Here is a 23,587-nt window from a genome sequence, read left to right as displayed (position 1 = left end):
CTCTCCCAGGCCCCTCCTAGCCATCCTTCCGCTGCAGCGAGGTCACTTCCTTGCAAAGTGAGTTCCAAAACCATCCCTACTGCCCCAGGGAGCTCTGACCACTCTGCTCTGTACCCCACTTGGGCTCAGCGCCCTCATCTGTTAGTGCTCTAGTGGCACCCAGTTTCCCGTGTTCTTGCTTATATAGCTGCCTCCTCTTCCATCAGACTGGGAGTGCCGGCCGGCAACAGCAGGGATGAAGTCAATATTTGGGGTCCCTGTATGAACCAGGCAAAGGGGGATAGGCCTTCAAAGCAGACTCTTCCCCTCCACCCCGCTCCTGCACGTCACCCTTGCCCACCACCCATGATGCTGACACGGCTGTATGTGGAGAGCATGTGTATATGTGTGTGCCTCTGTACGTGTGTGGGCATCTATATGTCCATGCCGTGTGCCTGTCTGTATGTGCTGTGTGCATGTGTAGGGTAGAGAACTGGGCCCAGGGCCTGTCTCGGGGCTGCCACCTGAGAAGATGAGCTTCTCCTTCATGATGCTGACGTCCCGGCTGGTCCGGTGCACGGCAGCATTCAGCATGATCTGCTCGGGGTTGTAGCTCCGGATGCCACCCAGGCGCCACCTGCGGAGACGACCCCGCGGATCAGCCCTCCCCACCCATCCCTGGTGCAGGGTCCTGCCCTCTCCCAGAGCCTCTCTGGATCGGGCCTGAGAGACCAGCAGGACTCCTGTCTGGTGGGGCCCAGCGAGGGCAGAGCTGGAGCTGGAATCGGCCTCCTGACTCTCAGCCAGACCTCTCCCGCCTTCCTCTCACTCAAGACCCAGCCCAGCTCCCCGGGCCCAGGATGTTTTGGGTGGTTAGTTGGTTGGTTCTGTCTCAGGTGCCTCCAGTTATTCACCTGGTTTCTGTGGACGTGATAAATGTGGGGTGGGGAGGGCTTACCAGACATGACTCTGATGACCTACCCTGGGGTACACACTAATCTTGGGGAGTCCCAGCTGATGTCTCCTACAGCTCCACTGTTATGAGTCGGCTGAGGGAAGCCAGAGGGAACCCCCAGGGAGGAAAGCAGAGAGGAGGGGAGATGCAGGGGGCTTTGCTCAGAACTGGTCTTCACAGGCTCGTAGCCAAGGACTTAGAGTGGCTTGGGTTGGGTCTGTGCTGCTCTCTTCCAACAGCCCTGCAAGAAGGGGGCATATACTCCCCAATGGGGAGCCCCCGCTGGAGTGCCAGTCCCTCTGATGGCTGCGGCCGGGCTGCACAGGCATGAGGGGCCACGCGCAGACAGGCACTGCTTTTCCTGTTGTCATCCTCAACTAGCCCCAAACCCCTGGCCTCTGACCTTGAGACTTTGCAACCTGGACAGAGGATTCACTGGGCCCCCACTTCCACTCCCACCAAGAGAAGCGGGGGTCAGCTTGGAAACAACCCAACCCCCAGGGCACGGAGCCCTGCTGGGGTGGATGAAGGGAGCCCAGACACCACAAGAAATCAGTTGTTTCCAGATGGGGTCAGCACAGCTGAAATGGACAGACAGATGGACAGGCAGATGGGTGGGTGAACAGAGCGGACAGACGAGGGCAAAGCAGGAAGCAGAGGGGAAGGCAGCCTGCGCTCTGGCTGGGCGAGCACCCTTCGTGTCCTTTGTGTCCTGAGGACAGCAAGTGGGTCTCATTTATGCTGTGTCCCTGGCACCAACCTCAATGCCTGCTGTGTGTGTGTGTGTGGCGGGGGCCCTAAGTACTTGAGTGAATGGAAGAACGAGGAAACGATCTGCACCAGGGCCCCCTTCTCCATCAGGCCTCTCTTGACCCCCAGGAAGAGAGTGACACCACCCTGGCTGTATGTTGTGCAGGGCCAGCCTCCCAGGCACGCCGACGCCCCTGCAGGCCCAGCAGCGCCAGCCAGCACCTCCGTACGTCTGCTGAGGCGAGGGTGGAGGAAGGCCTGGGTGATGTACCTGGGCTGGCTCAGCCCCCCAGCCAGGGAGCAGTTTCTCCTAGAAGCTGCTCAGTGAAGCCTTCCGACCCAGGAGGGCTCAAGGTGCTTGACCAAGGACTTGGGTCTCTGAGACCGAAGTCTCATTGGAAATTAACATTAACCCCGAAGGAGAGCGTCAGGCCAGAGTTTCTGCAGCCATGCACATCTGAGACAGGAAGCTCGCCCACTGTGGGCCTCTCCAGGGGAAAGTGGGAGCATGTGTATGGGGGAGGAGGGTCAGACAGAAAGTGAAAAAGAGATGAGAGACACAGAAAGGTAAAGAGAGAATGAGTGATGGGAGAGGCAAACCCAGGGAGCCGAAAGGCGACAGCTGGGAAGGGAGAGACAGAACTTGGTGGGGCGTGCGCTGGGCAGCGGGCAGGCCCTGCAGGGACACTGAGGGGGAGCAGGCAGAGCCCTCTCTGCAGAGGAAGTGCTGGTGCTCAGAGGCCAGGTCAGCAACCGGCAAGGAAACACTGGCTCCCCATGTGCAGAAGCAGCAGGAGGGAGAGAGCAGAGGGGCACACACAGCCAGGTGGGAAGAGCAGGGAGGAGGGCAGGGAGAGGAGGATTCTGGGGAGGGAAGGAGGCTTTGGGGGAGGGAGCTGACCCAGGCACAGGGCTGGGCAGGTTCCAAAGGAACTGGAGGGCGGGGCGGCGAGGAGGGAGAAAGGGCAGGAGGAGGAAGACCACACCAGAATTACCTGATCAAGTGATAGCTGTGAGATGCCAGAGTGCAGCAGAGAGGGGAGGGTGGGGAGAGAGTAGGGACATGCGCCGGGTCAGAGCAGAATGGGACAGAGAGAGAACGTCAGTCAGGAATAAAACCCTTCCCGTTGGTTCGTGGCTGGGCTGGGACCCAGCCGGGCCCTCCACCCTCCCCGGGGCCACCCTACCTCCCCACTGCACCCACTGCCCAGCTGTTGTCTGAGGGTGGGAGGTTCCAGCATGGCACAGAGGGGTGCTGAGTGCTGGTGGGAACCACGGCCGTGTTCAGCAGGTGAGGAGACAGACCGGAGAGGAGTGGAAACTCGAGTCCACGCAGCAAATCCGGGCAGAGGTTGGCTCTGGGCTCCCAGCTGGGTGCTCATTCCAGAAGCTACCAGCTCTGGCGGAGGGGGTGGGCTGGGGGCCACTGGGAGCCTTCTCCCCGAGTGGGCCATGTGGTCAGGCCTTCTCCCGGCCCAGAGCTCAGGAGGAGGGGCAGCTGGCTGGGTGGGAGCCGGGTCTGCCTTGGGGCAGGGACGGCCGGGGAGGAGGTCAGAGCCTACTCACTTCTGGAGCACGAAGATGCCCACGATGAGGGTGAAGGAGATCAGGTCCGCGGTGACCCACATGAGGCAGTACTCGTCCGGGGGCTGTGGACAGACGGCCCGTGGCCAGCCTCCAGTCACAGCCGGTCCACATCAGGCTCCAGACGGAGGGTCCACGGGCAGGGGCGGACCTGGAGGCCTGAGCTCTGGGCATTGTGGGGCGGGGCGGGGAGGGTGTGTGTGTGTGTGCACAGGATAAAATGCCTGTGTGGTGTTCGGAGTAAAGATGGTTAGTGTTAAGCCTGGAGGGTTTGGGTGCTTAAGGAGGCTCAAAGCAAGAGGCCAATAATGAAGGCAGACAGATAAGTGTGAGGGTTCAACATGACCTGCAGGTGTGGCATCGTGTGGGTGTAAGTGCACGTGTCACTATAGGGTGTGGACTGCGGGGCTTCCCCCAGGGACAGGGGGGAGGGGCCAGGAGGGCAAACCTCTTGACCTCAGTGGACTGAGGAGGGGCGTTGGTCCACTCCTGTGACCCCAAAATGCAAGTGTGCTCACCCCCACTGCTGCCACAGTGTTATTTCATCTCATCCGGGCTGAGCCTCGGAGATCTTGAAGGACAGAGGGCAGGTGGATGGACTTAACCATCCGTGACCTAGATCTGATCCCTGACCTTGGCTCGGTCTCAGCTGTGACAAGACCCTCCACCTGCCGTTAACCTCCTCAGAGAGGTAGTGGAGCACGGGAGGGGGGGGGGGGGGGGGGGGGGGAGTCTGGGGCTCCCACCCCGAGTGGCAGAGCTGGGCCTGGAATTCAGGCCTGTCTACAGGTGCTCGGCCAACCAACTGAAAACTGGTTTGGTCCACTGTGACCTCAGCAGATTTTACTGTTCCCTATTCTTATCCTGTTACCCTCTTTTCACAATGCCTTCCCTTCCTTTAAAATAAAACATAACAACACTCCAAACCAAAAAACCCAAGTAGTTGTTCACCAGTTCTCTAGGGCCCGTCAGTGATGCTTCGCCCGTGGGTGGGTCCGGCCCGGTCCCTCCCCTCTCTCAGCACCTTAGTGCCCACGCCGCGGCCGCGAACATCCTCCTCGTGCCTCAAGCCTGTACCCCCAGGGGCTCCCCCCAACCTGAGCACCAGAGACCCCAAGTGGAGTCTGCACCCTCCTGGGTGTCATTGGAAGCTCTCAACTCCCCCCAGGTGCCCTCTGCCCCCAGCAGTCCCCCAACTCACCATGATCCAGAGCGGGGAAGGCACCTGGGACAGAGTGTGGGAGTTGTCGGAGGTGACGGAGGGGACCCCCATGCACCACAGCAGGGAGAAGAGCCACGGCGTGTTGACCGTGTAGAGGTTCACACTCAGGTTCCAGGATGCATAGTCCCTGTGGGTAAGGCACAGACTGGTCCGCCTGTGGGTCTGGGTGCCTGTGAGGCGTGATGCCATCCTCACCTGTCCCGAGAGAGGACTCTTCCTCCCAGAGGGCCCAACTCAGAGCCAAACCCATGTCTGCCTGATGCACTTGACGTCTCCTCCTTGAGCCAGAAGTCCCTGTGCTTAACCATCTGCCCAGATGTGTGTGTATGTGTGTGTGTGTGTGTGTGTGTGTGCGTGCATTTGAAAGGGAGAGGAAGAGACAGACAGACAGTATGGAGGAACTCAGTCTTGCCCTCCTCTGGCTGAGCTGGGGTGGTGGGGTGGGCACCTGAGCTCCTGGCGGGACACCTGAGTGTAGCGCAGGTTCAGCCACTGGATGTGGCCTCTATGGAGGCTGGTAGCTTCCTCCTTGGAGCCTGACGTCTGCTGGAAGCCAGGAGCCACCTTCCGTACAAAGGGCCTCTGCCTGTTAGGCAGCCACATGACCTGCAGGCAGAGAGGGGGCAGCCTCAGATCTCTCATCTGTAAATGGGTTGAGCCTACCCCTCCGAAAGCACCTAGAAGGGTGAAAAGAGACAGGACAGGCAGGCCTGACACGTGGAAAAGCTAACATGTAATTACCATAATCAGGGGATGACTGGGTCCCAGCCAAGGCTGGGAATTGCTTTGGCAATAACCCAGGGAGCTTGCCCTTTAGCTCAGTGATGGCGAACCTTTTGAGCTCGGCGTGTCAGCATTTTGAAAAACCCTAACTTAACTCTGGTGCCGTGTCACATATAGAAATTTTTTGATATTTGCAACCATAGTAAAACAAAGACATATTTTTTATATTTATTTTATATATTTAAATGCCATTTAACAAAGAAAAATCAACCAAAAAAAATGAGTTCGCGTGTCACCTCTAACACGCGTGTCATAGGTTCGCCATCACTAGCCTAGCCCCTGGTCACAATGACTGATAGTGAAATGCCAGTTACTCTGCACGCGGCCACCAGCATCTAGTGTGCGTCACACGCTGGTGTGAGATTCCTCAGATCTCCAGATATTACCCCAGGAGAATGTGGGCACTGTTTCCTGGCAGTAAAAGGGACTTCCTTGTTACCCTCTGGTCTCCACAATGACCCTGTCAGGGAGGCGAGGGCATGGTACCCCATCTTACAAATGTGGAAGCTGAGGTCTGCGGAGGGGGCCCGTGAGTTAATGCGGAGTCCCGGAGGCTGGCCGGGCGCCCGGCCTCACCTGGTGCTGGGGGAAGCCGGAGCGCAGCAAGGCCTCCAGGGTGATGTTGAGGAAGCTGGCTCGGTAGGGATGGTCCCGGGGAGGGTCGCGCAGGTTGAGCAGCAGCGTGGCATTGCCCTTGGCCAACGCCAGGAGCTCAGCGAGGCTGCAGATGGACTGGTTCTGGGCCTCCCTGTGGTCGGAGGGGGACAGGGAGCTGGCCGTCCAGAAGGGATCCGTCTGCAGAGACAAGGACACACATGGCTGCCTCACCAGCACCTGAGGGGCCCCCACGTGCCTTCCTGGCTCCTGAGCACGGAGACCCGTGAGCTGCCAGCGTGCGTGTCAGATGGGTTGATGGCTGTGACCCTGGGCAGGGCTCTAGGAGACCCCACCCTCACCTCTCCCCCACACCCTGCTTACCAAAAGAACTATTTGCTTGGAACATCTCCCAGACCCCAGCACATTTCTCCTTGAGTAACATTCCAGACCAGAGAAACCACTTCCCTCTATGGAGTGTTACCAAGGTGACCATTTTAACTATTGTCACCATCAGTTTCCTGGTGTGGGGGACAGACCAGCACACGCAGTGACAACCATGGTCTCAGGGCTGCAGAGGCAAGAGCCCGGGGGGCCGCTAGCAAGCCGCTGTGAGGGACGCTGGGGAGTGGGGTCCCCTGAGCTGATGGCCGCCCCGCTCTCACTGCACGGGGTCCCCGCCCACGCTCTCCACACTCGGACCGGGGCAGGTGCCACCAGACCTTCAGGAACCACTGGCCGGCGTTGAGCCTCTGCAGGACAGTCCAGTTGAGCATGGAGGCGGGCCTGCGGGCCAGCTCGGGGAACGCCTCCTCCACGTTGGTGGTGCGCCGCAGCGTGGTGTCATGCATGAGGAAGGGCACGCCGTCCAGGCTGCAAGGGGGCGGGCCACGGAGTCACTGTCCACCCGGCCCCTCACCTGCCCCCAGGAATCACCCCTGCCCCCCACCCACGTACAACAGCCCGCCAGGGGACCCTGCAGGCTCTGCCCCTCTCTGGGCCTCAGGTTCCCCGTTTGCACAGGGAAGGCAGTAGGCTGGTGAGTGACTCCTTCAAGTTCTCTATGAAGGCCAGAGGGGGGTGGGGACTGCTGAGGCGGGAAGGCTGGGCCTACAACTTCGGGCGGTAGGTGCTACCTCATTTGATAAAGGGGGAACTGAGGCCGGGAGAGGGAAGTACCTAGCTCCAGATCCACAGCCAGATCCACTACCTGGCTCAGAACCCAGTCCGTGCGATGCCATAATGAGAACAGTGCAAACGCAGACCCTTTCAGCAAGCTTTACCCCCCCCCCCCCCACCAACCGGGCCCGCCCCACTGCCACGGCCTGAATCCATATGGTCCCTTAGTGGGAAACAGTACAAGGCACCCATTGCCCCTTCCTCAGGTATTGTACCACCACCTACTAGAAAGTCTGGATCCATATATAATGCCAGATGTCTACACTGGGGAGGTAAGTGGTGCCCTCAGTACACTCCCTGTGCAGCGTACGTGGCAGCCCTGCCCCTCCCCCTCCCCCTTCTCAGAGGTCTGTCATGAGACGGGTATGGGTTGTTCCTGTCCTTTATACTAATACGCACATGTATCTACGTGTAGAAAATGTGTAAGTCATTTTAGGGTTTTTTGGTTTTTGTTGCTATTAATGCTTACCCAAGGATATTTTTCCCATTACTTTTCAGAGGTAGTGGAAGGGAGGGAGAGAGGAACATTGATGTGAGAGAGACACATCAATTGGTTGCTTCCCACACACTCCCCCACCAGGGTCTGGGATCGAACCTGCAACCCAGGTCCATGTCCTTGACTGGGAATCGAACCTGAGACCCTTCGGTGCGCAGGCCACCGCTCTAACCAACGAGCAACACTGGCCAGGGCTGTGTAAGTCATTCTAATGTGGTCTTTTAAAATATAATTGACACCACAGTGAGCGTCTAGTCTGCAATGTGCGCATTTCCCTTATCAGAGTGTTTGGCTCCATCTGTCTGAGCCCTGGTCCTTAGTCTGTCCTTCAGGCGGCTCTGTGGCAGGACTCCAGCTCCCAACCCCCAGCCTGCTTCAACCAAGAGCCTCTGTTCTGGAACTTGGCACAAGATTTAATGTCACGAACACAGTGCCTGCCCTGCAGTGGATAATCCGAGCCTCTGCCCTCCCATCTCCGAGGCTCTGGGACCCGTGGTTTCCCCAGTGGGGACCCCGATGTGGGGGGTGGTACCATCCTCACAACCCAGCGCCTACCTGATGGTGACATCGGCTTGCAATCCGTACAGCTTATGCTCTAGGGCCTTCCGGAAGGACATCAGCGTGTGCTCTGGGGCCAGCTGCCGGGAAAGGGGGTAGAGGGAGAGCTGAGATTCAGCTCACGTGCACCTCCCCAGCCAAGGGCAGATCTTCCATGCTGGGCCTGGTTCTCGCTCCAACTCCTCCAGGCAATACCGTGTGACGGGGCTCAGCCGCTGCCTCTGTTAAATCGCGCCTGCCCCGCAGGCTTTCTGGGTGGGAGTGGGGAGCAGGGGTGGTTAGGGTTGGTGTATATAAATGTGGGGTACAGTCCTCTGCCTATGGCAGTCTTGGGCCGGGGGGGGGGGGTGAATGCCAAGTTTCCCCTGTTATCCCCCGAGTCCAGGTAGAGGTCCCAGAGCGAGAGGAGAGGGTCGATCGGCAGCAGTTTCAGGGGGCGGCTGGTCTTCCCCTCTGTGCAGAAGGTGACAAGACCATCTCCTGACTGTTACCTGGGTCGAAAGTCCCAGCATGTTGGCTGATACACAATAAGGAGTGACAACTGCTAACCTTACAGCATCCACATCCGAAAAGCCTGGTTCTAGCTCTGACTCTACCGTCAACCAGTGTGTGGCCTTGGGTGGTGCATCCATTTCTCTCATAGACCCCAGGTTCCCCACATGCCCCTTGAGAGAGCATATTCACTCTGCGTTAAGGCTCGCTCTACTTGGGAGAGTGGAGGTTTTAAGTTTCCCTAGTTCTAGCTGGTTTGAGGACTCTGTCATACCCTTTGCTGCCACTGGGGGTCAGCACCACACCAAGGGCTGGGCTAGGTACAGTGATGGCGAACCTTTTGAGCTCGGCGTGTCAGCATTTTGAAAAACCCTAACTTAACTCTGGTGCCGTGTCACATATAGACATTTTTTGATATTTGCAACCATAGTAAAACAAAGACTTATTTTTTTATATTTAAATGTCATGTAACAAAGAAAAGTCAACCAAAAAAATGAGTTCGCGTGTCACCTCTAACACGCGTGTCATAGGTTCGCCATCACTGGGGTAGGAGCAGGAGCAGCACAAGGAAGATGGCGAGGGAGGGCTCCTGGCTACAAAGGGATGAGGTGGAAAGGGTCCCCATGGCTGATCTCATTCCCACCAAGACAAGGTCATTCCCATTCTCTCTCCCCCTGGCTGTGCGGTTCCCCAACATGTATCACACCACCCTCGTCTGGGAGGTAGCCTGGGGCGGAAAGGGCTTGGGAGCTGAGAAGGCGCAATACCATTTCCCAGTCCTGGGCCATCACTTCCCCTTGTGGAACCTCAGTTTCTTTAGCTGTAAAATGGGCTAATATTATCAAGCTCATGGGTGGTATAACAGACATCAGTGGGCTCTATCATTTGAGTTTCTTTCTCCCCCTTTCCCTGGTGAGGAGCAGCCCTGTCTCCCAGGGAAATGGGCTGTGTGAGGCCTCGCCCAGAGGTGGGGCAGGGCCACAGAGGCGTCTGGAGAGAGCACGAGGGTCCTGTGGCCAGGTCTCCACGAGTGACCACCCAGGATGGGTCACTGCTCTCTCCTGCTCGGGCTGGGGCTGCAGAGGGAGGCTGTGGGTGGCCCGAGGAAGTGTTTGGAAGGGGCAAAGTCTCTTTCTCGAGGCTTTTTTCAACTCGGCTCTCCCTTTGCTAAGTGCTGGCCTCCTAGAGAAAAGGCATGGAAAGCTGGCCCTCCCTGGCCAGTCCTGGGACTCCAGGAGGACCCCGAGAAGTATGTGTGCACTCAGGTGACTTGCTAATCCCCATCTTGGGGCTCTCAATGCCTCTGGCCTAAGCCCACGTGTGGTTCTGCTGTCAGGAGTGTGTGTGTGTAGAGGGATGGTGGTGGTGGGGGTGGGCGGGGGGAGGCATGTCACAAACTCAAGTGGGCAGGCCTCTGTGGCTAAAAGTCCAAGCTTTGGAGTTAGTCCAACCAAATATTAAAGTGTGCATGTGTGCACACTCTCAGGCACTCGCATAGGAAGGGCACATGGGCACCGTCCAAGACAGGGATGTGCACTTGGACTTATCACACCCAGATGTATGTACCGAGTCAAAGCCCACCACAGGGGGATGTGCACGGGATCGCAGCAACACACCGAGTTGTGCTGATGCCTTTGCCAGCCCCTCAGAAAACGCCCCAAGAACAGGCACAATGTGTGAAATTCCACGGGACAAATGACTGTTCCTTCAACAACTAAACAGCAACTAAACAACTAAATGTACTCAGAAGAGAGGTCAGCCAGATGTGCTGGCTGGACCCCAGTGGATTCTGATTTTTAACAACTAAACTGTAAACAGATATTTCTGAGATAAAGGAAAACCGAGCATGGGTTCAACATTATTAATTGGTTAGGTGTTATAACAGCATTGTGGTTGTGGTCATGTTAAAAAAAGAAAGAAGTCCTTATGTGTTATGGTTAGAGATACACCCTGAAGTATGGCTAAATTATACCATGTCTGAGATCTGGTTTAAAATATTACAGCAGACAGAGTGTGGGATCTCGGAAGGCAGGGGAGAAGGGCTGGGTGGGAGGTAATCAACCAGAGACCTTGTATGCATATGTGCATAACCCATGGAAACGGGCAGTGGGGCGGTGAAGGCCTGGGGTGGGGGCGGGGGTGGGAGTGGGCTGGATTGGGTCGATAGGGGAAAAAAGGGACATATGTAGTATCTATAATAATAACAGCATAATATGCTAATTAGACTGGACAGCCAAACAACCTTCTGGATGAAGCCACAGTGGCGGGGGCCAAGGCAGAGGTGGTTAGAGGCAATCAGGCAGGCAGGCGAATAGTTAGGGGTGATCAGGCAGGCAGGATTGTGAGAGGGTGCGGGACGGGCTGAGGGACCCCTCTTCCATGCACGAATTTCATGCGCTGGGCCTCTAGTTTTCAACAATAAAAATTTTAAAAGATTAAAAAGAAAATAAAATGTTACAGTAGAAAAAAGAAAAGTAGGGAAAGATGAAATAAGAATAACAAAGCACGGATGAATGTTGAAGGTGGTACTGGATTCATTACTCTGTCTATTCTTCATTACGTCACTCTTTCTATGTCTGTGATTGTTTGAACATTTTCTACTGAAATAATAATCCAGGCTGGGCCACCTTGCTCCTTCCCTGGCCGCTCCCCTCCCTCAGCACCCTCGGTCTGGGAAGGCTGTGTGTCTCTCTCTCTCCATAGACAGGGCATGAGGCTCAGAGAGGACAGGTGACCCTTGACACACACAGGAGCACATGGCAAAACCAGACCCCAAACCAGTCCCTCCGACTCCAAAGCCATGGCCCGTCCAGCTCATTGCCTCCAGGAGGTACTGTGACCAGAGCAGGGTTTGGTGGGAGGGCCCCTGGGCTCCCCTGAAATTCAACACCACGGGCCTCCCAGTCACTGTGACAGCCAAGAAAAAGCTCTCGCAAAGTCCCCGCTGAGGGGGGGAGTGGTACTCCCTCTGCAGAGAACCCAGGTTCAAGGAGAGGAAACCTGGCCCAGAGAAGGGGGAGGGCTGCCCAAGGTAACAGGGGCGTCTCCCAGGCTCACAGCTGAGCACCTCCCACGTGCTGTGTGTCCTGCCTCGAAGGCCCTCGGCCTAGGTCAGCCGTGGGCAAACTACGGCCCGCGGGCCGGATCCGGCCCGTTTGAAATGAATAAAACTAAAAAAAGAAAAGACCGTACCCTTTTATGTAATGACTACAGGCCCGGTGCACAAAAATTTGTACACTCGGGGGGGAGGGGGGTCCCTCAGCCTGGCCTGTGCCTTCTCGCAGTCTGGGACCCCTTGGGAGATAACGACCTGCTGGCTTAGGCCTGCTCCCGGGTGGCAGAGGGCAGGCCCAATCCCTAGGTGCAGCCCCTGGTCAGGCTCAGAGCAGGGTCGATGGGGAGGTAGCGGCACCACCCCGTCACGCACAGAGCAGGGCCAATCCAGGGGTTGGGGCGCCGCCCTCTATCACCCACAGAGCAGGGCCGATCAGGGGGTTGGGGCGCCGCTCCCTGTCACGCACAGAGCAGGGCCAATCCGGGGGTTGGGGCGCCGCCCTCTATCACCCACAGAGCAGGGCCGATCAGGGGGTTGGGGCGCCACCACTCTCACACTCAGGGCAGGGCCGATGGGGAGGTTATGGCTCTACCCCGTCACATACAGAGCAGGACCCGTGGGGGGGGGGGGGGTTGGGGCACCTTCCCCTGTCATGAACAGAGCAGGGTGGATAGGGAGGTTGTGGCCCCGCCCCCTGTCACACACAGGGCCGCAGGGCGATCAGGGGGTTTGGGCACTGCCCCCTGTCACACTGATCCCGGTGCCGGGAGGCCGTGCGGCTCCACTGATCCTGGTGCTGGGAGGCATATTACCCTTTTACTATATAGGGTAGAGGCCTGGTGCACGTGTGGGTGCTGGCTGGTTTGCCCTGAAGGGTGTCCTGGATCAGGGTGGGGGTCCCCACTGGGGTGCCTGGCCAGCCTGGGTGAGGGGATGATGGCTGTTTGCAGCTGGTCACATATCCTTCAGGGTGGGGGTCCCCACTGGGGTGCCTGGCCAGCCTGGGTGAGGGGATGATGGCTGTTTGCAGCTGGTCACACACCCTTCAGGGTGGGGGTCCCCACTGGGGTGCCTGGCCAGTCTGGGTGAGGGGCTGAGGGCTGTTTTCAGGCTGGGGGTGACTAAAGCTCCCAACTGCTCCTTTTTTTCTTTTTTTCTATTCTGGGCCAGCTTTAGCTTTGAGGCTTGGCTCCAGCTCTTAGGCCTCCGCTGCTGAAAGTAGGTTTCTGGCCTTTGCTTACAATGTTGTGATCCTGCTGGCTGAAGCCCGGCAGACTAAAGCAGGTTTCTGGGGTTTTGTTTAGCTTCTATATTTGTAACATAGTTGCTTAGAGTTGCAGCTCAGAGGCCTGCAGCGGCAGGCGGGGAACATTGGAGTCCTCCGTCACTGAAGCAAGCAAGCCTCATATTAGTTTCAAGCTGCCTGGCTGCTGGTCGCCATCTTGGCTGGCAGTAAATTTGCATATTGCCCTGATTAGCCAATGGGAAGGGTAGCGGTCGTACGCTAATTACCATGTTTCTCTTTTATTAGATAGGAAGGATGTTTACTTTGAATTTATATTAGTTCACACAAACACTCCACCCATGCTTTTGTTCCGGCCCTCCGGTCCAGTTTAAGAACCCATTGTGGCCCTCGAGTCAAAAAGTTTGCCCACCCCTGGCCTAGGCTCTCGGAATCTCAGGGCACAAGATGAGGAAACTGGCCCAGAGAAGATGGAGTCAGTCAGGCTCCCAGAGCCGCCAGGGGGCGGAGGAAGCCGGCTCTGGAGGACGCCCACTCGAGGGGAGGCCCTGCGGGGTCACAGGGCGTTAGCAGAGGGGCTGCCACTGACTCGGACTCCTTTCTCTCCCATTTCTGCCCAGTTCAGCTGGAACAGTCTTCCCTTTGGCAGTGGGCTCTGGGCTGCGCCCGCCTCTCCTGCCCCACAGCCCGGTCACAGCCTGCAGGCAGCCCTGCTTCCACCCCACCCGGCAGCCCTCTCCCGGGTCTTCCTAGCCCACCCGCTCTCAGCCTCTCATCAGCCCTTCCCACATTCCCTCCGAAGGCTGAAGATTGTAGTATTTCACCCCATGCATCCTCCTCATTTCCCTGCAAGTCCCTCCCTACAAGGAGACAGGTCTTTGCTCATCTCCTCTAGAACAGCAGCTCTGCTCCCGCCCCTCCCCTGTCAGGGCCTTCAGGGGCACTCACCATGGGGACCCCGCGGTGGCCAATGAGGGCGGGCTTGGGGCCCAGGTCCTTTTTCTCCATGATGCAGGGAGAGGAGATGGTGAGAGGGGCCAGGTAGAGGGCAAACACCACGGCGGAGAAGGTGCAGAGGATGGCCATCTGGGAGGCTGTGGGCACAGGCGAGAGCACCGCCCGTGAGTGCTCAGCTCCCAACAGGCCCGACCATGAGCCCTGGGCAGGTTGTGGGAGACCCCTGTCCCCTCCAGTGTCAGGACACACATGCTCTGAAGAGACCCTGCACTAAGGGCAGCCCCCACCGTGACCAGAGAGAGGGGACCCTGGCCTCTGACTCACACACAGACACAGACGAGGAAGTGGACACTGCTGACTGGAGCTGCAGCCCTCCATGGACCCCACGGCCACGCCGAGAGCAAGGCCCCCCACTCCTCCCAGGGCACCCAAGGAACATCTAGGGGAGGGCGGGGCTGGGGGGCAGGTCTTGCCCAGTCGTACTTACAGGACCGCTCTGCCCGGGCGAACTGTCCTGCCACGATCCAGGAGAGCGCGGTGATGGCAGCCAGGGCCCCCATGTGCAGGAACGGAGCTGTGCCCTTGTGTGCGAGGGGCAAGAGGCACCACTGACTCCCAGCCATGCCAGACCCTCTGGCCACCAACACCCTGGTGGCCCGTCTCTGTCCACGGGGCAGGGCACCCCGGAGACACTGGGCGTTGGGACCCTGGGCTGTCACCCTCCCTCCCCTGACCTGCTGAGACCTGGGCCCCTCCTGCCCCCGTGGGGTCTTGGTCTGAGGAAATCATGTGATAAAGAGACACGCTGCCTTCCTCTGAGTGTTTGAGGGGAGCCCCACCCCAACCTCACTCACCTGCAGGGAGATGAGCAGCACCTCCCACTCGTCCTCCCACAGCTGGGCCATGGCCGACATGGCCACCACCGTGGACACCAGGATGACCACCAGCCCCATCTGGAAGGGGAAGAGCAGGTGTGGCTGGGCAGGCCAAGGGCCCCAGTGTGTCTGAGAGGGAGAGCAGGGGGAGAGGCCGGGACCATGGGAGGAGATGAGAGCGCAGAAGAGGCAGACAAAGCAGGAAAGGGGGAGCAGGAGAGAGACAGCACAGACTGAAAGAAGCTGAGACTGCGAGAGACAGAGATGACAGCGAGAGACAGGGAAAACAGCGAGAGACAGGGATGACAGCGAGAGACAGAGAGGACAGCGAGAGACAGGGATGACAGCGAGAGACAGGGAGGACAGCGAGAGACAGAGATGACAGCGAGAGACAGAGATGACAGCGAGAGACAGGGAGGACAGCGAGAGACAGGGAGGACAGCGAGAGACAGAGATGACAGCGAGAGACAGAGAGGACAGCGAGAGACAGGGAGGACAGCGAGAGACAGAGAGGAGAGCGAGAGACAGAGATGACAGCGAGAGACAGGGAGGACAGCGAGAGACAGAGATGACAGCGAGAGACAGAGAGGACAGCGAGAGACAGGGAGGACAGAGAGAGACAGGGAGGACAGAGAGGACAGCGAGAGACAGAGATGACAGCGAGAGACAGAGAGGACAGCGAGAGACAGAGAGGACAGAGAGAGACAGGGAGGACAGCGAGAGACAGGGAGGACAGCGAGAGACAGGGAGGACAGCGAGAGACAGGGAGGACAGCGAGAGACAGAGAGGACAGCGAGAGACAGGGAGGACAGCGAGAGACAGGGAGGACAGCGAGAGACAGGGAGGACAGCGAGAGACAGAGAGGACAGCGAGAGACAGAGATGACAGCGAGAGACAGAGAGGACAGCGAGAGACAGGGAGGACAGAGAGAGACAGGGAGGACAGCGAGAGACAGGGAGGACAGCGAGAGACAGGGAGGACAGCGAGAGACAGGGAGGACAGCGAGAGACAGGGAGGACAGCGAGAGACAGAGAGGAGAGCGAGAGACAGAGATGACAGCGAGAGACAGGGAGGACAGCGAGAGACAGGGAGGACAGCGAGAGACAGGGAGGACAGCGAGAGACACGGATGACAGCGAGAGACAGGGAGGACAGCGAGAGACAGGGAGGACAGCGAGAGACAGGGAGGACAGCGAGAGACAGGGAGGACAGCGAGAGACAGGGAGGACAGCGAGAGACAGAGAGGAGAGCGAGAGACAGGGAGGACAGCGAGAGACAGGGAGGACAGCGAGAGACAGGGAGGACAGCGAGAGACAGGGAGGACAGCGAGAGACACGGATGACAGCGAGAGACAGGGAGGACAGCGAGAGACAGGGAGGACAGAGAGGACAGCGAGAGACAGAGATGACAGCGAGAGACAGAGAGGACAGCGAGAGACAGAGAGGACAGCGAGAGACAGGGAGGACAGCGAGAGACAGGGAGGACAGAGAGAGACAGAGAGGAGAGCGAGAGACAGAGACAGCGAGAGACAGGCAGAGATGACTGCGGACAGGGATGAACAGAGGACAGAGAGGACAGCGAGAGACAGAGATGACAGCGAGAGACAGGGAGGACAGAGAGGACAGCGAGAGACAGAGATGACAGCGAGAGACAGAGAGGACAGCGAGAGACAGAGAGGACAGCGAGAGACAGAGATGACAGCGAGAGACAGAGAGGACAGAGAGAGACAGGGAGGACAGCGAGAGACAGGGAGGACAGCGAGAGACAGAGGACAGCGAGAGACAGAGATGACAGCGAGAGACAGGAGGACAGCGAGAGACAGAGATGACAGCGAGAGACAGGGAGGACAGCGAGAGACAGAGAGGACAGCGAGAGACAGGGAGGACAGCGAGAGACAGAGATGACAGCAAGAGACACAGATGACAGCGAGAGACAGAGGCAGGAGGAGGACACAGAGCCAGGTAAGAAGAGACAAGGACCAAGAGACACAGGAGGGGGTGGAGAGGTGGGAGGAGCTGGAGCAAGGTGGAGGTGAAGCCCTGGCTCAGCCCCAGGGAGGGTGTGAGGAGGGAAGACACCCCTCCTAACTGAGGCGTCCAGGCTCTCCTGGGCCCAGCAGGGGCCAGCCAAGGCCCTCCCCAGCCCTGCCAGCAACCTTTGGAGTGAAGGGTGAGCTGTCTGGACCACAGGGGCAGGAGGCTGAGGAGCCAGGTCCCTGTGGGAGCCTGATGCCCAGGACAGCGTGTCCCCTGCCGGCCAGGCCCACATGGCCCTTCAGGCTGAGCAGACAGAGGTGGGAGAGCGTTCAGCCCCAGCCCATGGCAGAGGCCTGCCCTCAGCCCCAGCCTCCGAGCCCCCAGTCTCTAGGTGTCACCGGGGCTGCCCTCCCAGCTGCTCCTGGAGAAAGCAAGCCCAGTCCTGATGGAAGACTAGAGGGGACTTCACAGGACAGAGGTCTCTGGGGACAGAGGGGATCTGGGCCATCTCATGCACATCAGATGCTCCCCCAAACTAAGCGAAGTCTGGTGTCTGGCTACTTAGTCTCCAGAGACCTCCCCCCACCCCCCCACCCCGTGGCACTCACTCTGCACACCTCCCTGCACGCCAGGCAGGCCAGGTAGTGCCCAGGTGACACCTCTACCCACAGCCCTACCCTGCTCTCCCTAAGGGGCCGGGCAGCCAGGCCACCACCCCCTGCCCCCACTGTCCTCGCTGCCGGCCAGCGGCCTTCCCCTCTCTCTCTTCCTGCAGGGCCAGTCTAGCCCCTCTCAGCAGTGCTCTGACCACCCTCCAGCCGGGACAAGCTCTGAATGGGCTTCTAGGTGGTGAGGGCAGAGGCGGGCAGATCCATCTCGTTCCGGCCTGGGATGAAGTTTTCCTCTGCGGGGTTGTCATGCCAGCCCATCAGGCTGGAAACAAATGTTCCAATAAGCAGAGCAATAAGGCTGAGCCAGGCGGGGCCTTCAGCCACTGGCCTGCCTGCCTGGGGAGATGGGAAGGGGAAGCAGGTCCCCGGTTTTCCTCATGTTTATTCTCCTAACGTCCCAGGTGAGGCCCTATCTTCATTTTATACAGAGAAACTGGGCTCAGAGACCATAGGGTTTGCTTGGTCGGGAAGCGTCGAGGGGGTGGATCTGGACCCAAACCCCATTCTGCCTGGGTCAGAGGTCATGCTGCACTGCGGGAAGCCCAGTGTCCCAACCACCCCTGAGAGCGCCCTCACTGCGCAGGCGCCTGCCCCCCGCTGCCCTGCCAGGCAGGCGCTGGGCACAGCCAGCGTCTCTGAAGGGTCGTTGCTGAGAGCACCTTATGGCAACGTGTAATTGCTAGTGGAAATTAAACAAATTCCCCACAACCCTCAGGCAATTAAAACTTTGATGATGAGTTCTGCCGTTGCTGTGGTGGCACCATTGTGTGCAGCAGCGTGGCTGCAATGCCCGCTGTCTGAGGGACTCCCCCACGCGTGTCCTTAAGCCACAAGAACAGCACTGAATCCCAGCAGCGGGACCGCCATTCCTCCCACCTGACTGGGAGGGAGAAGGCCCCCAGAAGCCCAGAGGCAGCCGCTGTCCTGAGAACCGGCCTTTGGTCTCCGTGCTGGTGAGACTGTGGTGTGTGAGGACAGTGGGAAGGACAGGGACACGGGGGCTGCATCCACTTGTTCGGTGAGCGTTGCTGGGTGCTGGCACCCAAGAGGAGTGGGAGCCCCACCTCGCAAAGGTGCCACAGGTTGGCCTCCTGGGGGCAGGCGGGTGGGGGGGGGCGGTGGTGGCTAGAATCTGGGTTCGGTAGCAGCTGGTTGGCCGGGGCTCAGGGACACACTGGATAAATCCACCAGCACATCCCAGCTCTGCTGCCTAAGGGGGAGGTGGGCCTCTCGGAGCAGGGCTCCTGGGCTGTGAAACGGGGAGAGCGAGTGCGGACCCCACGGGTCCTGGGGAAGAGAAACGAGAGAGTACAAGGGAGGTGCTTAGCGCAGTGGTTGGCGCTAAAGCAGTAAATGCTCACTACCTGCGAGTGGTGTCATTTCTAAAAGTGGGCCGAGCAGCAGGCGAACAGGATGGTTACGCGGAGAACACGGGATACTGTGTGGCACGCGCCCGACACACAGAGTGAGTGCCCACTCAGCGACGGGCACGGCTGTCACGATGAGCACAGTGCCTGGCACGTCCTGGCACCTACTCCCCAGCCCTCCCCTGCTCAGGACTCGGGGGAGCCAGGGACTCTCAAAATAAAGATCTTGATGAAAACACAGTGTAAAGCTGTAGTATGTAAAGCAGTTAGATGCTGATATAAGAGCAGAGAGATAAACGGAAGTAAATAAAAAGCTCAAAAACAGATCTAAACAGATTTTAAAAATCAGCATACGCCCTAGCTCAGTGGTTGGCAAACTGCGGCTCTTTCGCCCCTTGAGTGTGGCTCTTCCGCAAAATACCACGTGCGGGCGCGCATGTACAGTGCGATTGAAACTTCGTGGCCCGTGCGCAGAAGTCGGTATTTTGCAGAAGAGCCACACTCAAGGGGCGAAAGAGCCGCATGTGGCTTGTGAGCCGCAGTTTGCCGACCACTGCCTAGCTGGTTTGGCTCAGTGGATAGAGCGTCGGCCTGCAGACTGAAGGGTCCTGGGTTCAATTCCGGTCAAGGGCATGTACCTCCGTTGTAGGCTCTATCCCCAGCCCTGGGGCTGTGTGCGGGAGGCAACCAGTTGATGTGTCTCTCTCACATCGATGCTCCTCTCTCTCTGTCTCTCCCCCTCCCTCCACTCTCTCTAAAAATCAATGGAGCAATATCCTCGGGTGAGGATTAAAAAAAAAAAAAATCAGCATATATAAAAGTGGCATCTCCAATTAGAAGGGAAAGAGTATATTTCTCAATAGATAGGAACGGGGAAACCATCTAAGAAGAAGAAAGTAAGACCATCCTATACCTGAAAGTAACTTCCAAAATGTTAAAATTTTAAATGTTATTAAAAGTAGAAACATGTAACTATCAAATAATGCCACGGAGACCTTTGTTATAATCAGAGTGGGAAAGACTCTGACACAAAAGCCAGGAGCCATAAATAGAGAAGACAGAGTCACATCCTTAAGAACAAAAAATTCCCACGGCAAAACCACAGCAAGCAAAGTCAGAGGCGGAGTGACACACGAGGAAGAGTTATTGCAGTTCATCAGCCAAAGGGCGGGTTTTCGGAATCTGTAAAGGACTCCTGCAAATTAATAAGCAAAAAGCAAATCCTGTAGCAAAAAGGCAAAAGATATGAAGAGACAGCTTACGGAAAAGAGCATGCAAGTGACTCAAGCACATGAGAGATGCTGAATCTAACGCATCATCTGGGAAATGCAAATCAAAATGACACCAAGGGGCTAGGCTCACCCATTAGTGGGCTCAAGCCCAGACATCTTCGAACACTTCATGGGCAAGGGAGCATGGACTGGTGGCCCTTGGCAAGGAGGCGATTTGACAAGAACTATCACAGTCACAAAAACATACTGTAGAATTCCCCACACAGATCACATGGTCCTGGCAATGAATTAAGAGCCACTGGGGCCCGGCCAGTGTGGTTCAGTGGTTGAGCATTGACCTATGAACCAGGAGGTCACGGTTCCATTCAAGGTCAGGGCACATGCCCCGGTTGTGGGCTCGATCCCCAGTAGGGGGCGTGCAGGAGGCAGCCGATCGATGGTCCTCTCTCATCGTTGATGTTTCTATATCTCTCTCCCTTTCCCTTCCTCTCTGAAATAAAAAATATATATTATAAAAAATATATATATTATAAACATATATTTAAAAAGCAACTGGGATGTCATCAGGGGGCCGACTAGATACCTTGGGACTCAGGGTTAAACACGGGGACAGGAGCAGGGGCTGGACAATGGAAGCTCTCAATGGCCTGAGAGGGAGGTGCTCCAAGAGTTTTGTTAACGTAAGAAATGGAGGGTATAGAGGCTTGTGTGTAAAGAAAAGGAAAAAGGAAGTGTACTAGTATATGAATATGTGTATATGCTTACAATACTTTGGAGAGAGAGTAGGGAGACTTACATTGTGTACTTTTTTGTACCTAATTTCGAACCATGTCAATGTATCAGACGGTCAAAAATTGGTTAAAACAAAAAAAGGACAAGGATTCCTTAGCATCTCCTACTCAAATGGTAGAATATTGGAAACAGAACAGAAGGGTGTCTAGCACCTACTTGAAAACTCAGCCCCAGGGAGCTGCCTCCCTCCTGGTGCAATGGGTCCAGCTGTGCATCAGCTCCGGCTGGACCTTCCTCACGCTGAGATCTCATGGGCAGGGGCAGAGGGGCAGGAAGTCAGGGCTGGCACCGGAGCTGGCTCCGTGCAGATGAAGGGATCTGATCCCCCACCCAGGAGAAGAATCCGGGCAGTGAGCTGCGCCCCTGCCGGCTCCGCGCCTCCGGAGGCCTCTCCACCAGGACCGAGCAGGTGTGACCTGCTGAGGACCAGGCGTGACTAGAGGAGGTGACCGCGGTGTGAGCCAGCCCCACCCAGGTGCCATCTGGTGCGGTTCTTTCAAGTGTCAGCTTTGCAGCCGGGAGATAAAAGTGCCGCACAGAGGGGACTTCCCAAGCCCAGAGGAGGCCTCTGGGTAGAGTGACAAGCAGGCGGAGGTGGGACCCAGGGGCTGCTGGCTGCTCTTCACCCTCCAAGACCCCAGTCCCCAGTCTGGCTCCCCAGCTCCTGATCTCCAAGGCCCCTCAGATGCCCTCAGGCACCTCCCCCTACGCAGCCCAATTCGGACTCACTATGTCTTCCTTCCAGCTCCTGCTCCACGTCCCTCTTCTCCTCAGAGTCACTCTGGACCCACCCATGGGCTCATGGTTATTTCCAGACATGTCTGCCCCGTCCTAAACGGCACGGCCACTCTGAGCCAGGCTCTGGGAAAAGAGAGACGGCCGAGCCCTCCCTCCATGGCCCAGGTGCTCCTGCGAGGAAAGGGCTCTCTCTCGGTCAGTTTTGTGCCACCCCTGCGACCCCTGGGGCCTCAAGAGCAGGCGTCAGGCTGGTGCACTCAGCACCGTGCAGGCGACAAGCAGCAAGAGGGCCAAGAGGGCCGAGGCCCTGATTCTCCGAAGCCTCCCTGTGCTGGGCCCAGCACCCAGTGAGGCGCCAGGGACAGAGATGGGCAAAGCCAGTCCTCCTGGTCTGCAAGAAGCTCCCAGACTGGGGAGGGCCGAGGTCAGGGCGCCAGAGGGAACCAGCAACGGACAACGTGGACCTGCAGGCTGTGGTGGCGGGCGGGCCCTGCAGGGGCTGGGGAGTCCAAGCATCCTGGGCAGGGGGTGGAGAACCAAGGAAGGGCCGGAGGGAGACAGAGGGAGGCGAGAGTGAGGAGGTAAAGTAGAGGAGAGACAGCCATGCTGGCAGGGCCTGCGATGTCTCATCCAGAGCTGGGGGTGAGCGACCCATGATGGCAGCTGGGAGGCCTCAGCAGGGCCAAGTCATGGGGGCCGTCATGCTGGGCGGGGAGGGGGGGGGGTCCGCCTGGGAGCAATGGGAGTGGTGGAAAGGACGCTAAGCTGGGTCGGTTTCAGGATGAGCTCATTGCGGAATGAGGAGAGGGTGCGACCCGAGGCAGAGCCCCACCCGTGGGACCCCGTGCTGGCTCCCTGCGCGGCTACGGGGTGAGGACCCTGGATCCTCCACTGGCAAAGTGGGAGACCTTGGGCAACTTACTTAACCGCTTTGTACCTCAGTGTTTCCAGCTGCAAAATAGGATAACAGTACCTACAACATAGGGCTACTGTGAGAGTTAAATGAGTTCATACAGGCCAGGCCGGGAGGACAGTGCTGGGCACAGAGAGAGTACGGAGTGTGAGCTACCAGAACAATCGTAACCGGGCCCCCGAGGAGGGGCGATGTGCCGGCCTCCTCCCCCCTCGGACCTCGTGGAGGAGCCCCTACCTTGTGCAGCCAGTGCAGGTTCATCTGCTGCCCCACGGCGATGTGACACAGCGCCAGGACCTGAGGAGGGGCCACAGGGCGGCCGTCAGCCTCCACGTGTGGCTCAAAGGTTTCCGCCAATTCCCAGACATGCTTCTCCCCACTCAGCTCTGGATCTGGCTCAGAAAAGTCAACAAACCCTCCCCACAGGCAATGGGAAAGCCCAGCCTGGCCCACGCCTGGCCTCCTCCCAAATTCTTCCAGGCCTCCCGCTCCTCCTCCTCCTCTAGGATTTCTCCCTCGGCCTTGCTGCCCTGGGACTGCTCAAGTCATGTTGTAGGAGTTCCAGGCCCCAAGGAGCCCCCCATCCAACAAAGGGACTGACCAGAGTCTGAGGGAATAGGGCTCTGGGTGCAGGAACCAAAGCAGAAGTTCCAGGAAGAGGAAGTCTGCAGCGGCTCCTAAGAGCAGAGGCCTCCCTCTAGGTGGGGGGGGGGGGGGGGGGGGGGGGCGGTCTGTGAGGACACTGCAGGATGGGGTAGAAGCAAGGCGACCTCCCACCTTGAAGGAGCCAAGCCCCTGAGGGTGCAGCAGCCAAGAGAAGGGGAAAGCCAGCTTCCCTCCATCAGCCCCGGGCAGGCCTCTGCATCAGCCCTGCACAGGCCATGCCGCCCCTCCCGGGAGCAGGGCCAGCCCCGCCTACCAGGAGGCCCGCGATGTAGATGAAGGCGGTGGCTGCGGTCATGAGGATGGGCACGGACCAGTCACTCCAGTAGCCCATGCGGTTGTAGAGGTACCTGCAGGAGGAGAGGGGGCCGGGGTCAGACCTCCACCAGGAGCCAGGGCCTTGCCTCAGGCTGGCCAGGCTCAGGGGCAGGCCCTGCCCACTCCGCAATGATGCTATTGTCTCTCCATCATCAGCCAGGCCTGGCGAGGGCGAGGGCTCGTGGTGGAGCCTGGG

At 58.1% G+C, this 23,587-nt stretch overlaps 1 protein-coding gene across 14 annotated transcripts in view; it reads right to left on the bottom strand.

Moving 5' to 3' along the window:
• Positions 1-23,587, bottom strand: part of GDPD5 (glycerophosphodiester phosphodiesterase domain containing 5) — a 90,924-nt gene that overhangs the window by 3,502 nt on the left and 63,835 nt on the right. For 5 of the 14 annotated variants that reach the window (XM_036324937.1, XM_036324940.1, XM_036324939.1 and 2 more), the window contains 13 exons: positions 23,330-23,423; positions 22,648-22,707; positions 14,702-14,851; positions 14,335-14,428; positions 13,839-13,984; positions 8,098-8,180; positions 6,590-6,740; positions 5,850-6,068; positions 4,939-5,096; positions 4,470-4,617; positions 3,251-3,333; positions 2,680-2,694; positions 501-616 (listed from right to left, as the gene is read on the bottom strand). In XM_036324937.1, coding sequence (XP_036180830.1) covers positions 501-616; positions 2,680-2,694; positions 3,251-3,333; positions 4,470-4,617; positions 4,939-5,096; positions 5,850-6,068; positions 6,590-6,740; positions 8,098-8,180; positions 13,839-13,984; positions 14,335-14,428; positions 14,702-14,851; positions 22,648-22,707; positions 23,330-23,423 — 1,517 coding nt within the window. Of the gene's footprint in view, positions 1-500; positions 617-2,679; positions 2,695-3,250; positions 3,334-4,469; positions 4,618-4,938; positions 5,097-5,849; positions 6,069-6,589; positions 6,741-8,097; positions 8,181-13,838; positions 13,985-14,334; positions 14,429-14,701; positions 14,852-21,488; positions 21,657-22,647; positions 22,708-23,329; positions 23,424-23,587 lie in introns of those variants that run through there. The other 9 variants (XM_036324942.1, XM_036324945.1, XM_036324947.1 and 6 more) reach the window with 9 other exon arrangements.

Source organism: Myotis myotis, unplaced genomic scaffold (assembly GCF_014108235.1).
Source record: "Myotis myotis isolate mMyoMyo1 unplaced genomic scaffold, mMyoMyo1.p scaffold_m19_p_10, whole genome shotgun sequence".
Lineage (NCBI taxonomy): Eukaryota > Metazoa > Chordata > Mammalia > Chiroptera > Vespertilionidae > Myotis > Myotis myotis.
This window is presented reverse-complemented; position numbering and strand designations above follow the sequence as displayed.